We start from the raw sequence: 13,873 nt of genomic DNA on the forward strand, positions 1-13,873 counted from the left end.
CCTTCCTTTTGTAATAATGAAGTCAAAATTTTACCTAATGCTGGAGCTTCTTGGCATTCAGTTCAGTTGGCAAAGCCAGGAATCACTGTGTAATTGAGATACAAGCCAGTTAGCAATTATGCAGTCAGCCCATGAGGCCTTCATTGATGTTAGCAGCTAATTTTGGGCTCAGCGTGCCTGCTGTCACTTAAGTCAAATTTAGAGTTTCTGAACTCTACAGCTTTTGTGAAACGTTGGCCCATTCATCAGAGTCTGTTGGTTTTGAAAGAACTTTAGAGAGCACAGTGTTAGAGTTTCAATCAAATACAATGCTTGATTCTTGAAGTAGCATACTTACTTTTCTGTGATGCATTTCTTGTACTTAAATCTTATCAACACCATTAGATAACATTTGATATTTAGTTTTGTAAAGTGAAATGAAGATTGAGGGCTTAGTTAAAAGGATTGATTAGGAGAGACACAGAGTACAGTAGGATTTAAATTGTAAATGTAGACATACAGACAAGCAGCACAGTAACAGGTCATTTCGGCCCAGGAGTTCCATGCCACCCAATTTGTACCCAATGGGAGGAAACCGGAGCCCCCCCCCTTGGAGAAAACCCATGCAGTCATGGGAGAACGTAGAAACTCCTTACAAATAGCACAGGATTCGAACCAAAATCCGGTCACGATCGCTGGCGTTGTGAAGGTGTTGTGCTAAACGCTATCTCAACTGTGCCGTCCAAGATTGAATACTTTAGAATGAATTTTAGAGTTTGATTCATGGCAACCGGAGGAGCATCTGGCAGAGGGAGAGAATGTTGAAAATTGGGAAGGTGAAAGAAGCAGCATTGAATGAAAGCAGAGATCTCAGGCCAGGTAGGGAGGTACAGAGACAGGTGTAGGAAATGAGAATTGAATTTTAAGATCAATTACTGTAGGCTGTGATATGTGACTTGGGACATTATGGTGTTCCGGTGGCATTACAGAGAGCTCAACGTTAATATAGAGCCAGTGACATGGGTTTGAATCAGGCACTGTCTGGAAGGAGTTCGTACGATCTCCCTGTGTGGGTTTCCTCCGGGTGCTCCAGTTTCCTCCCACCCTTCTAAATGTACAAGGGTTGAATATTAATTGAGGTATTTGGGCATCAGTGGCTTGTGGGCCGGAAGAGCCAGTTACAGTGCTGTCTGTCTAAATTTTTTTTTTAATCCTACAATCTTCACCAACTTTTGAATGAGTTAAATTCATCATTTGATATGGGGGTTTGATGTTCATACTTCCATTGTTCATTTGATGGTGCAAAGCTCTTTCATGTGAAGTATTTTTGTGACCCACAAAATCATTTGTTTCCTGTGCACTCAGGCTACGTGGATTGTCATTGCAGGAATAAAATGAAAGTTGTCAAATTTGGAGTTTGAGGATGTGGCAGAGCAAGAAATTCCAGAAGGAAGAGAGGATCTTGATAATACACCTAACTCCTTGTGGTGAGCTTGCATGGGTGATTTGCATTCAGCCCCAAATAGTCAGGTACAGACTGAAGGATCGGAGAAGAGCATTCTGGGCAGGCGAGTTGGCTGGCAAGCAGAAGCAAGCGCCTAGCAGAGTGGGAGCCCTGATATACTGAGCGCTGTCATTCTCAGACAGGACATTGTGATCCATGGACTCACTTCCACGCAGCAAATTATCTGAAGTGTTGTGAGCCACAATAGCTGTTTGGTTTTGCTTGGATGCAATCTGATTTAACACTGCACTTTTCTGTTTGTTCTACAATGGAAACTGAGGCACAGGAACTGAAAATTTGGAACAAGAATTCCCCAGCCCTGCACCCCACCCCAGTGCTCATTGACATTTCAGGTATGGTTCCCGGCAGGCCAGATAATGCACCAAAACCTTTCACTGTGTGCGCACATGAGCTGTATTCTGTTGCTTGACCCATGGAAGTGAGTCCCCACCTGAGCATCTGGTGGGCTACCTGTATCAAAGCTGGTGTCTGAGGACAGAGTGCTGAGCGAAGTATCAATGTCTTCACCATCTAAGCTGCTTTATTGCCCAGCCTGGAATTCATAGCAATCTTGAGAGAGGAAGTTTTAGAAAACTCATTGGAAGCTTTGGTGTTAGGAATGATACAGATGGATACTGAATCGAACGGGTGTAATTGACGTGCATTTGTTGTGCTTGCAGAGCACAGTCTGAAAGCATCCAATGCACTCCACATTTCTCTGGGGGCAAGAGGAAAAATAATGAAAAAGAAAACTTCAGTTATTCATTACGGTGAAGTCAATGCACCTTTCACTTTTCCACAATGTTCTGTATATTTATCAATTGTGGGGATCAAACCTGCATTTTATGTCAAATTCTGTCAGTAAGTCCACTGTCAGATGAGATTAACACCTTTCAGACGAAGACTTTATTTTGCTAAATGATTGAGCATTTTCATCAACCTATTTATCATGTCATTCCTTGAATGGTAATCCTGATGCTTTTGTTTTTCCTTCGAATAAAATGTTCAAAGACTGTGTAAAGAAATACAGTGCACTGGTCACTCTTGGTGTTCCTGTCCAAAATGGACATAGGATCTGTCAGCTGCAGTCTGACAGAGAGTGTTTAAAGCTATTTTTTTATGGTTGAGACAGAAAGTCGACACTGCTGCTTGTAGGTCACAAGCATCCCTTTCCGTGCTGTGATTGTCATGTGACCACTATCAAAACATTCTTCATGGTATCCTGATTATAAAGCTCATAGTCAAATGAGATGAAGTAAACATGTTACAAAATTCTAAAAATGTGTTCATTTCAAAATGATTATTTTTCCTTCTCCTTGCCCTTTGCAATATGTTCAAAAATATCGATCTGTGAAATATTCACAGTGCAAGTTACAACAGATTTTTTCAGATGAGTGAATTCTGAAAGTTGAGATTTCTTCTGATGTAATCGCCCCCTTGATTTCTGTTATGCAGTAGTTTGAATGGGAATTGATTTGAGTTATAAGAGAATTATGATGGTCTTCACAAAGTGGCTCATTTTAATTGCAGGCCTGACCTGTTTGAATGGAAGGATGTGGCAAAGCTACAATCAGCAAATGAGAGACTGGACCATGCTTTCAATGTGGCCAAACAGCATCTTGGGATAGAAAAGCTGCTGGATCCTGAAGGTTGGTACAAAGTCTCAAACCCTTTCAGGAACACAATCAGATCTGTTTTCATTGAAATCAGACCAGGTCTTACATCATTCATTTTTATAACAGCAGCAGTGCATCATAAATTCAAGATCTGAAACAAATTTAACCTCTCTTATTCATTTCAATACATTTGTATTAAATCAGAAATCAAAAATAAATGTGTTCCATTTACTTTCTTGAATAGTTAAGCAAATTAACGTGATGTCCCAGAAATGCAAGGGATATAAGATAGAAGGAATATACCTAGTTCAATTCCCACTCAGAGCTGCAATCAGGAAAAGGTAATGGAATTTGGATACTTTTGCCTGAAGAAATTAAAAATTTGCAACTATTTTTCCACTTGAGAGCAGTGCATCTGAGTAAGTAATTAAAAAATGAATAACAATGGAATTAATATTGCTGTCTTGTTCCTACACAAGTGTGTGTCTCTTGAATATCTACACTGCAAGATCGGAGCCCTTTCTCATGAAATGTATGTTTAAATGTAAAATTGATCAATGGTTGCATGAAATATGTTGACGATATTTGCTTCATAACAGAACACTGCAAAGGAACATGAGGGAATAATGTTCACTGAAGATATGCCACATGGCAAAACGTACAAGAATAAATGGTCATTTGGCTGATCAAACCTATGTCAGATCCTTGTAAACAGGACAAAATGAATCATTGAGGAAGTGATGCTGACCTAGCATGCCCAAAAGTCAGAACTGCTTTTAGTGTCTCTTTTTTTTGGTATGCTTTGATCTTGGAAGTGTCTGAATTGATTGAGAATCATAGAGATGAGGTTTGATCTCAATGCTCTCCATTCCCGGCATTGACATCAGAGACATTCAGAATCAGGATTTATTGTCATGAACAAGTCTTGAAATTTGGTGTTTTGCGACAGCGTCAAAGTGCAGACATTCATATTATAACCATCTTGCAACATTACGATAAATAATAAAATAACAATGAAAGTGCATGAAAAGTGAGGCAGTGTCTTTGGTTCATTAATTATTCATGAATCTGATGGCAGTGAGGAAGAAGCTGTCCTTGTATCGTTGAGTGCTCATTTTTAGGCTCCTGTACACTTTCCCTGATGGTAGCAGAGTGAAGAGGGCGTGGCCTGGGTGGTGGGGATTTTTGAGGATAGAAGCTGTTTTTTTTAAGACACTGCCTCATGTTGATGTCCTCGATGAAGTGAAGTCTGGTGCCTGTGATGTCGCAGGCCGAGTTAAAAACCTTGTGGAGTTTATTCTTGTCCTGAGAGTTGGGGCTTCCATACCAGGCAGTGATGCAACCAATCAGAATGCTTTCCACTGTCGAAGTTTACGAGAGTCTTCGGTGATATACTGCATCTCCTCAGATACCTCACTAAGTATAGCCGCTGGCGAGCCGCCTTTGTGATTGCATCAACATGGAGGCTTCAAGACAGATACTCAGAAAAGTTGACACCCAGGAATTTGAAGTTCTTGACCCTTGTCACTACTTAGCTCTAAATGAGGACTAGGTCGTGTTCCCCTGAATTCCTCCTGAAGTCTACAATCATATCCTTGGTTTTGCAGACATTAGGTGGAAGGTTGTTGCCATTACACCATTCAACAAGCTGATCGATCATCCTCCTATGATTCCTCATTGCCGTTTTGATTCTGCCGACAACCGTGGTGTCATCAGCAAGCTAGTAGATGGCGTTGGAATTGTGCCTGGCCACACAGTCATGGGCGTAAAATGAGTGAAGCAGAGGGCTAAGCTCGCATCCTTGGGTGCGCCTATGTTGATGATCAGTGAGGAGGAAATATTGTTTCCAAATCATACTGACTAGTTTTCCCAAGAGAAAGTCAAGGATCCAGTTGCAGAGGAGGATTTAGAGACTTAGAGTTTGGAGCTTCTTGATCAGCATTGAGGAAATAATGGTATTGAAGGGCAAGTTGTCATTGATGAAAGCAGCTGTTTGTTTGAATTGCTGTTTTCGTGGTGATCTAGAGCTGGGTGGAGAGCCAGCAATATTGGATCTGCTGTAGAGCAATTGTGATGATGGGTGAATTGCAGTGAGTTCAGATCTTTACTTGGGTACCTGATGATTCTGGTCATGACCAGCATATCAAGGCATTTCATCATAATAGAAGTTAGTGCTGCTGAGCAGTAATCATTGAGGCAGCTCATGCTACTCTTCTTGGGTACCAGGATGATTGATGCCCTTTTGAAGCAGGTGGGAACCTCTGACTGCCACAATGAGAGGTTGAAAATGTCCGTCAACACTCCATCTAGTTGGTTGGTGCGGGTTTTCAGTACTTTGCCAGGTTTGCAATCAGGGCCTAACGCCATACGAGGGTTCACCCTCTTGAATTATGCTCTGACATTGCCCTCAGAGACAGATATCACAAGGTCCTCAGCCTTTAATTTTTTTTAAAGTTTAGACATACAACACTGCAATTTTGGCTATTTTGGCCCATGAATTTGTGCCATCAAATTTATACCCAATTAACCTATACCCCTGGTACATTTTGAATGGTGGGAGGAAACCGGAGCTCATGGAGAAAACCATACATACTCAGCGGGAACTCCTTATGGTTTACAGAGAAGCCAACACATTTCTTTGGCTTGGCTTCGCGGACGAAGATTTATGGAGGGGGTAAAAGTCCACGTCAGCTGCAGGCTCGTTTGTGGCTGACAAGTCCGATGCGGGACAGGCAGACACGATTGCAGCGGCTGCAGGGGAAAATTGGTTGGTTGGGGTTGGGTGTTGGGTTTTTCCTCCTTTGCCTTTCGTCAGTGAGGTGGGCTCTGCAGTCTTCTTCAAAGGAGGTTGCTGCCCGCCAAAGTGTGAGGCGCCAAGATGCACGGTTTGAGGCGATATCAGCCCACTGGCGGTGGTCAATGTGGCAGGCACCAAGAGATTTCTTTAGGCAGTCCTTGTACCTTTTCTTTGGTGCACCTCTGTCACGGTGGCCAGTGGAGAGCTCGCCATATAACACGATCTTGGGAAGGCGATGGTCCTCCATTCTGGAGACGTGACCCACCCAGTGCAGCTGGATCTTCAGCAGCGTGGACTCGATGCTGTCGACCTCTGCCATCTCGAGTACTTCGACGTTAGGGATGAAAGCGCTCCAATGGATGTTGAGGATGGAGCGGAGACAACGCTGGTGGAAGCGTTCTAGGAGCCGTAGGTGATGCCGGTAGAGGACCCATGATTCGGAGCCGAACAGGAGTGTGGGTATGACAACGGCTCTGTATACGCTTATCTTTGTGAGGTTTTTCAGTTGGTTGTTTTTCCAGACTCTTTTGTGTAGTCTTCCAAAGGCGCTATTTGCCTTGGCGAGTCTGTTGTCTATCTCATTGTCGATCCTTGCATCTGATGAAATGGTGCAGCCGAGATAGGTAAACTGGTTGACCGTTTTGAGTTTTGTGTGCCCGATGGAGATGTGGGGGGGCTGGTAGTCATGGTGGGGAGCTGGCTGATGGAGGGATTTAAACCCAGGATCCAATCGCTGGCAGTGTAAAGGTGTTGCACTAATCTCTATGCCAACTGTGTCAAAGGAGAATCATTGATTCTAGTCAGCACTGTTTGACTCTTCTTCTCAAAGTGGGAGGAATAGAAGTTGTTCAGCTCATCGGGAAGTGAAGCATCGCAGCTATCTTCTTTAGAATGGCATTCAGCATTGATTCCAGTGGAAGAACATCAACGAGAAGTTGGTATCAAAATGAGATAAAATCTGCAGCTCATTTCCTATAGATGCCAATTGCTAGTATCCATGATTCATCAACAAACATCTTTTTTGCTTCTAAGCCTGGAGATCTGAAGGCTGGTTTCTGTGTCATCTTTTTGAAGGTTTGAAGTGCGGATGGATGATTAAAGAACATCAAATAAATTGGGCTCAGGTCCATTACAGTTCATTTTGTTCTTTGTTTTCTTGCATCTGCAAAACTGCATGAGCTGACATTCGCCCTTTGACCTTTGTTGTCATCCTTGGTTTGGAGAGGTTTAGAATTGGAGTGGATTTTGTCTCCAAAGAAATATTAACCCACAAAATAATTAAAGCTGAACACACTTTTTTCCTTCACCCTGATTGGAATGTGTTGTGTTTGATGAACAGTAGCAAATTTACATTTTCATATTATGTGAAAAGAATGAATGGATCACGGAACAGTACAACAACAGGCCATTGTGCCTTCGTGTCTGTGACAAATACGATAGCCATCTGAAGGAATCACATCTGCGTGCATCTGGTCCACATCCTTCTATTTATCTATTCATTTGTCTCAGTACCTCTGAAACATTGCCATTATATCTGCTTATACTAATTCCCTGGCACAAGATTCCAGGTTCCTTACCTCTCATGTCAACTTGCCTCAAATATCTCATTTAAACTTGTCCCCCATCACTGATACTCTCCAATGTTTGACATTTCCACCTTGGGAAAACTCTTTATCTACCCTGTCTCTCATGTGTTTCTAATTTTCTACCAGGTCACCTCCTCAGCTTTTGACACACTAGAGTAAACAATCAAGTTTACCAACTGCTTTCTTGTTAATACTCTCTTGATCAGCCACATCCTAGGAACCTCTTCTACACCTCCTGAGCCTCCATGTCCTTCCTAAAATGCAGAGGCCAAATGCCATCTGCCATATTGCCACCTCAATTTCTAGCTGACATAGATCCTTTCTCTCTATTAGCTGCTCTGCAATTTTATTTGTGAGAACTTACATAATGTGACAATGAATTAAATCCTTCCAATGAATTATTTGCTTTGAAAGCTAACTGATGACTTGAACAGTGCAGTGGTATGAGGCACCCAAATGGTTGAACCAGGGTTTACTGACAGAAATGGTCAAATAATGTTGTACAAAATCAGAATATTGTAAATGTTGGATATTGAAAATTAGAAGATAAAAGCTGGAAATAGGGAGTTGATGCTTCAAGGTCATGTCTTTACAAAAGTACATTGCCTTGTGACTGAAGGTGAATGAATTCTGGACAAGTGGAATTCTCAAATAATTTAAACTGGAAGGGGGAGCAATTTATTTACAACGACTGATAATAGAAAGAAGTGTGATGAATGGTTTATTTCCCTTGAATGGAAGGAGCATGATATAGTATAATGGTTACTGAGTGAAACATGAGGAAACACTTAAGGTAATTCTATCATTTCACCATTTGGCTCATCAAGTCTTTGTACTTTGAAAGTAGCCCTTGCTCTTTTTCCTCAGCCTGTGAATGATTTCCCCAGAAGTGGCTGCCTAATTCACTGATTCATTCTGTTTTGACACCACTAACCAGCAGAGAGTTCCAGATTATGCATACCCACTGTCTACAAAAGAGCATTTTCTTTGTATATTCCTCCATCATTTTAGGAGTTTGTACATCTTCCCATATCTGCATGGGTTTCCTCCAGATGCCCCGGTTTCCTCCCACCCTTTAAAACATTCAGGGTTAATTGATCACACAACAGAATTTGGATGGTGTGGGCTCATGAGAGATACTCTGTGGTATCTCTAAATTAAAAATTGACATCTCATTAATTCTTTGTCATCTGGCTCTTGAATGATCCGTTGATAAGAAGGAGTAAGACAAATATGAAAAAAAGAATTTTGAGTCTAGCAGCAGCAGTAGCGAGAAAGTGTGTGGCTATAACGTGGAAAATGGAAAGTAATGTAAAAAATAGTATGGTTTAATGAAATAAAACATGGTCCCCCATTAGGAAAAAAATTACTTATAATATGAGAGATGAATAAGACAATTATGTATTACTATGAAGGTGTTCTTTCTTTTTTGCTATCTTTTTCTATCTGAAAAGGTCAGGGAAGGTTGGGGGGGCGAAATTGAAAATTATTTAGTATCTATTGTGTAGTGAGAATGCAAGCTAATTTGAAATGTATGTATGATGCTAATAAATAAAATTTAAAAAAAAAGAACAACATCTCTCTTTACTTCCTTTGAGATATTATACATGTCCATTAAATATCTTCCTTGGAACCAAAGATCTCTCATCCTTTGAAATCTTCCAGTAGATCTTGGGGAATTTCTTCCAAGTTTGGTGATTGAAATTGGAAGGTGGACACCAGTTATTATCAACCTAATCTTATAAAAATTTCAATGTGTGTTGATATTCTCTGTAACCCAGGAGCTCACTTGGGTCTCATCACAGCTCATCTGTGCCCTCTCTCAATGTGTTCAAACACATAAAAGTTTGCACATGAATTTGCAGGCTCCTCTGTTGCTGCCATTCAGCCGACTTCATGTCTGCTTGTTTATTTTCCTGCTGACATGTATCACTTTGTTTTTCGACATTAAACTTTATGTGACACTCTGTTCCCAATTCAAAACTTTTGCCTTCTCATATTCTCTCCACTGTTGATCTCACCATCACCTTTTGCATCACTGAATAACATTTAAATTCTACCCATATCCAAGATGTAAATATCAATCACAAGAAGCTGTGCTTACTTGGAGAGCACTGCTGTCTACCATCCTTCAGTACTTCATACTGACACTCTGTTTTATGTCCTGATGCAGATTTCTTGCTTTACCTGCTGCTGACTCCTTGAATTCTCGACCTTCAGTTCTATTCACCGAGTTTTTGTGTGGGACTTTATCACGTGCATTTTGAAAATTTAACACTGCATTCCCTTTATCAAACTTACTGAAAAAGCTCATTTGGATTTGTCAAATACATTGCAATAAACAAATGCGCTAGAGAAACTCAGCAGGTAACGCATCTTAGGAAGTAAACGGCAGTGGTCGTTTCGAGCCTGAGCCCTTCATCTTGTATAGCAAAATGCTCAGGCTCAATATGTCAACTGGCCTTTACCTCCTCTGGATGCTGCATGACCTGCTGAGTTTTTCCAGAACTTCTGTGCACTGCACTAGACCCAACATCTGCAGATTTTCTTGTTCACCTTGATAAATACAATTTACCTTTTAACAAACATTGGCTTCTCTAATTGATTGCCCATTCATCTTTTCATTTGATCATTGCTTCTCATGACCTCCCCAAACCTGAGGTCAACCTGACCGGCTGGTAGTTACAGGATCTGACGTCCTAATTTTGAACAGGAGTGATACTTTTGTCACTTACTTGTCCTTTGTCGATTCCCTTTTATCTGGAGAGGTTTGGAAGGTTCAGGCAGATCCTTCTATCACTTCTATCTTCATGTTCCTCAGTAATCCCAGGGAGCATTTCCTGCAGTCCAAACAGCTGAATTAGTTTGAGCTTTGTGAACTTTTCTAGAAGCTTATAATCAAATTCACTTTGTCCATTATTTCTGACTGATCTTGGTTGAAGACTGAGACCGTACCTGGTTAGTGTTCGGGATATGCCTCCTGGCACCATGCATGGATCCCCTTTCTGGTTTACAATGGACTCCTTTCTTCTGGTTCACTGTTCATTGTTTACATGCCTATTTAAGATTATTGGATTGCCTTCTGTGTTTGCAACTACTCTTTTTTCACTGGTTCTGTTTCCACAAAGGCAGACGTGCTGCCCATCACACATGTGAAGAAGGAATTGAAGGAAATCAGTCTCAGTGAAGATCTGGTGCCTGAGAGATGTATGGAGCTAAAGGCTGGTCATTGCCTAGGGCCTGATCATCTACATTTCAGAGTGTGAAAGCAAGTGGCTCTTGAAGTAATGGATGCAATAGTGGTCATCTTCCAATTTTTGCTGCATGATCTAGTCCCAGCAGATTCAGGAGTGGGTTGGGCGTGATGTCTCACTACAGCTGCACAGGAACATTTGGAATTCTATCTGCAGTTTTGGTCTCCTTGAGAAAGGGCAATCTTGTCATGGAGAAAATGTAACGATGGGGTTCACTGGAATGATCCTAGGAGTGGCAGGGCTTCATGTGTAAATGGAGATTCGGTTGGTTTGGCCATAGTCTTGCGAATGTGGAAGGAGAAATTATTGAAAGACGTGGAATTCTTCCTGGATAAGACAGGCCTGCAAAAGGGTTATTGCAAATCTTATCTTTTCATTTCCCCTTGGTCTGGTTCATGCTTGAATTATTTGTCTGACAGTTCCACTATTTCTCTTTAGTTGCATTATTTCTATCTCTTTGGTCATTCACACAGTTCCAGTTTTGGTTTCTTTTTCTAAGCCCCACCCCCCCCCCCCCCCACCCACACACACACACACACACAAACACACTCCTTGCCCCTCACACTTGTGTGATGACCAAATGTGCAGCAGGATTAGCTTCTCAATTCAGGTTAGCATTTGCAGATTTACCTGGTTCAATTCTTTCTTAGTGTTTTATCTGATTTACACCAGTCTTCCTCCTATTTAAGAAGTTCTGGTTCAGATTCTCTCTCTCTCTCTCTCTCTCTCTCTCTCTCTCTCTCTCTCTCTCTCTCTCTCTCTCTCTCTCCCCCCCCCCCCCCCCACTTGTGAAACAATAATGCAAATGCTGGAAAAATACAATCCAAACAAGTAATATGGAAATGCTCAGCTGATCAGCATCTATGGAACTGATGTAGGGTGCCAGGATTGAAATATTAACTGATTCACCTTCCGCACATGTGTGGCCCGATCTGCTGAGTGGATTCATCATTTCCTCAGACTTGTGTAGCACTCAGGCATAGACTGTTAGGAAATAAAGATTAAGTTCAAGATTCAATTTATTGTCATTGTCGTAAAACAGTGTCATATCACATGAAATTACTTTTGCCTGCTGTAAGGCAGACAGATTTGCCATCAGCAGAAATTGCCTAAAGGACCTCTTACAGTCAGAAAAAGAGAAGCAAAAGAGAATCCTCCCAGAGTCACCAAGTGTCTGTAGATTTACCTCCAGCCCTTCCTCAGTCCAAACCATTGAAAACCCAAGCTCCAAATCTGAATCTCCCACATGATCAGGAATCCTTCAGTGCCTTCAGCACCCCCTCGCATCCCAGTTTCACTACTTGGTACCCCTAGCAGCCCACAGCCTCCACCTTGAGTTGCCAGTAACCCGCCGCATACATTGTTCTTTCAGCCACAGAGCTCCCTCACTGGTCCCCACGAGTTGTGTCTCTGCTTCTCCTTCTCAAACTGAGGGGATGGGGGGTGGTGGTCTCCCCATTTTATTGTGCCCTGTGCCAGTCCTCCACGCCTTTGGAGTATGCAATCCCTTGTAGCTGCTGCCGATCAGAGGCGCTGCCATTTTTGGCGCAGACCCCACGGTCGCGAGATTTTAAACAAAATTACCGCTGGCTCCTTTAATGTGCCATTCAAAGCCACAGGAGCACTGTATCTGTACTCTTCACTCCCCATGGGTCAGCACTAACGGCAGTGCTGCCATTACAATGGCTCTGGCAGCGCCGCCAATATGTAATAAAGCACCAGGCATCCAGAAAGAGTTGAATGACCTGCTCTTGACTTCAGAGGTTAGCCCTACAGTCACCCCTCCTACTCTTATCGTCCTGGTGTCAATAGTCAATAGTAGTCTTGGTTTTCAATATCTTGTCAGTCACCATTCATCAGAGACTCAACTCAGTCAATTGCATCAAAACAGTGGGTACAAGAGCAGATCAGAAGCTGAGTACTGTGACAAGGGTACTCCAAGCCTTCAAGGGATATAAGGAAAGCGATGGAGTTCTTCACCCAACAGGGCGAATGCAGCTTCAACAGCACTGAAGAAGTTGACATCAGAGAAGACCAAGCAGTCCACTCTCTCTTGGCTCCCTGCTCCCAATCCATTTTGTTTATTCTTTCCACTACTCCACAAAGAATGTGGGGTTAGTGCCGAACTCAAGATGACCCATCCCTGGAACCTCTGCCACCATTCAGAACAAAGGCTTCAGGTCCATTGGGCTCTCAACTCAAGTCACACATTATCCTGACGTGATGATATCTATCATCATTCCTTCACTGTTGCTGGGTCTAAATACTGGAAACCTCTCTCCAACAGCAGAGTGAGTGTGTTTTTCCCAGAATCACTGCTGGAGCTCCAGAAAGAATCTTATTACCATCTTCCAAGGACAATTCGAGGCTTGCTGGCAGCAATACGCCTCAAAATGTGAACTTAAAGAAGTTGAATTTATGAAGTGACTCAATTGCAGTTGCATTAATTTAAAGGAAAGGAATGCTTTCCCTATGCAATCCTCTTCAGATTTTTTTTTACTTCATGGTCAATCAATCATTGTCAACCTTTGTTTAGTCATCTTTTATTATGTCCCTTTACATTTATGTTTTCTCGTGAGCATGTGTTCAAGGACAGAGTTGGTAACCTTGCATGTGAGAATAGTTTTAAAAGCTTGACACTGTTTTGAAAAAGTGGGCTTTGGCAATACAAGATGGGCAACCATTCTCCCATTGTGGACTATCTGTGTGAATGTGGATAAAAGGACCCGAACATCTTTAAACTCCACAACAAGTGTGTCCAAAAGGCATTTGGTCAATAGCTTACTCCCAACAGCAAACTGATTCACGATCGGTTCGGTTTGTATCTTAAAAGATTTTTAAGATGATAAGATGTGACCCAATTTTTCAGAAGCATTTAATGTATAAATATTTATTTGAATTACATCTGCTGTAGTTATTTCAGCAAGTAGAGCAACAGATTTGGATATTGCAGGTCTTCACAAACACCAGTGAGATAAATAACCAATTGATTTGATTTTGTTAAAGGTCATGCAAAGAGAAAACTTTGATTTAGTTCATATTTGTGCAACCTGTGACATCCAGTAGAATCAATGGCAGTTCAAGAAGGTCCTAGTTGACCAATCTATCCTGAAGACATCTTCTAACCCTCTAGCCAT

General features: G+C 41.9%; 1 protein-coding gene across 23 annotated transcripts in view; it reads left to right on the forward strand.

The window, feature by feature from the left end:
• Window positions 1-13,873, forward strand: part of dmd (dystrophin) — a 1,604,005-nt gene that overhangs the window by 423,618 nt on the left and 1,166,514 nt on the right. For all 23 annotated transcript variants that reach the window (XR_011341867.1, XM_069890130.1, XM_069890120.1 and 20 more), the window contains one exon: window positions 3,014-3,132. Coding sequence is in view for 22 of the 23 variants with exons in the window: in XM_069890130.1 (XP_069746231.1) it covers window positions 3,014-3,132 (119 nt within the window). In the remaining variant the exon portion in view is untranslated. The remainder of the gene's footprint in view (window positions 1-3,013; window positions 3,133-13,873) is intronic.

This window comes from Narcine bancroftii, chromosome 7, assembly GCF_036971445.1.
Source record: "Narcine bancroftii isolate sNarBan1 chromosome 7, sNarBan1.hap1, whole genome shotgun sequence".
Taxonomy (NCBI): domain Eukaryota; kingdom Metazoa; phylum Chordata; class Chondrichthyes; order Torpediniformes; family Narcinidae; genus Narcine; species Narcine bancroftii.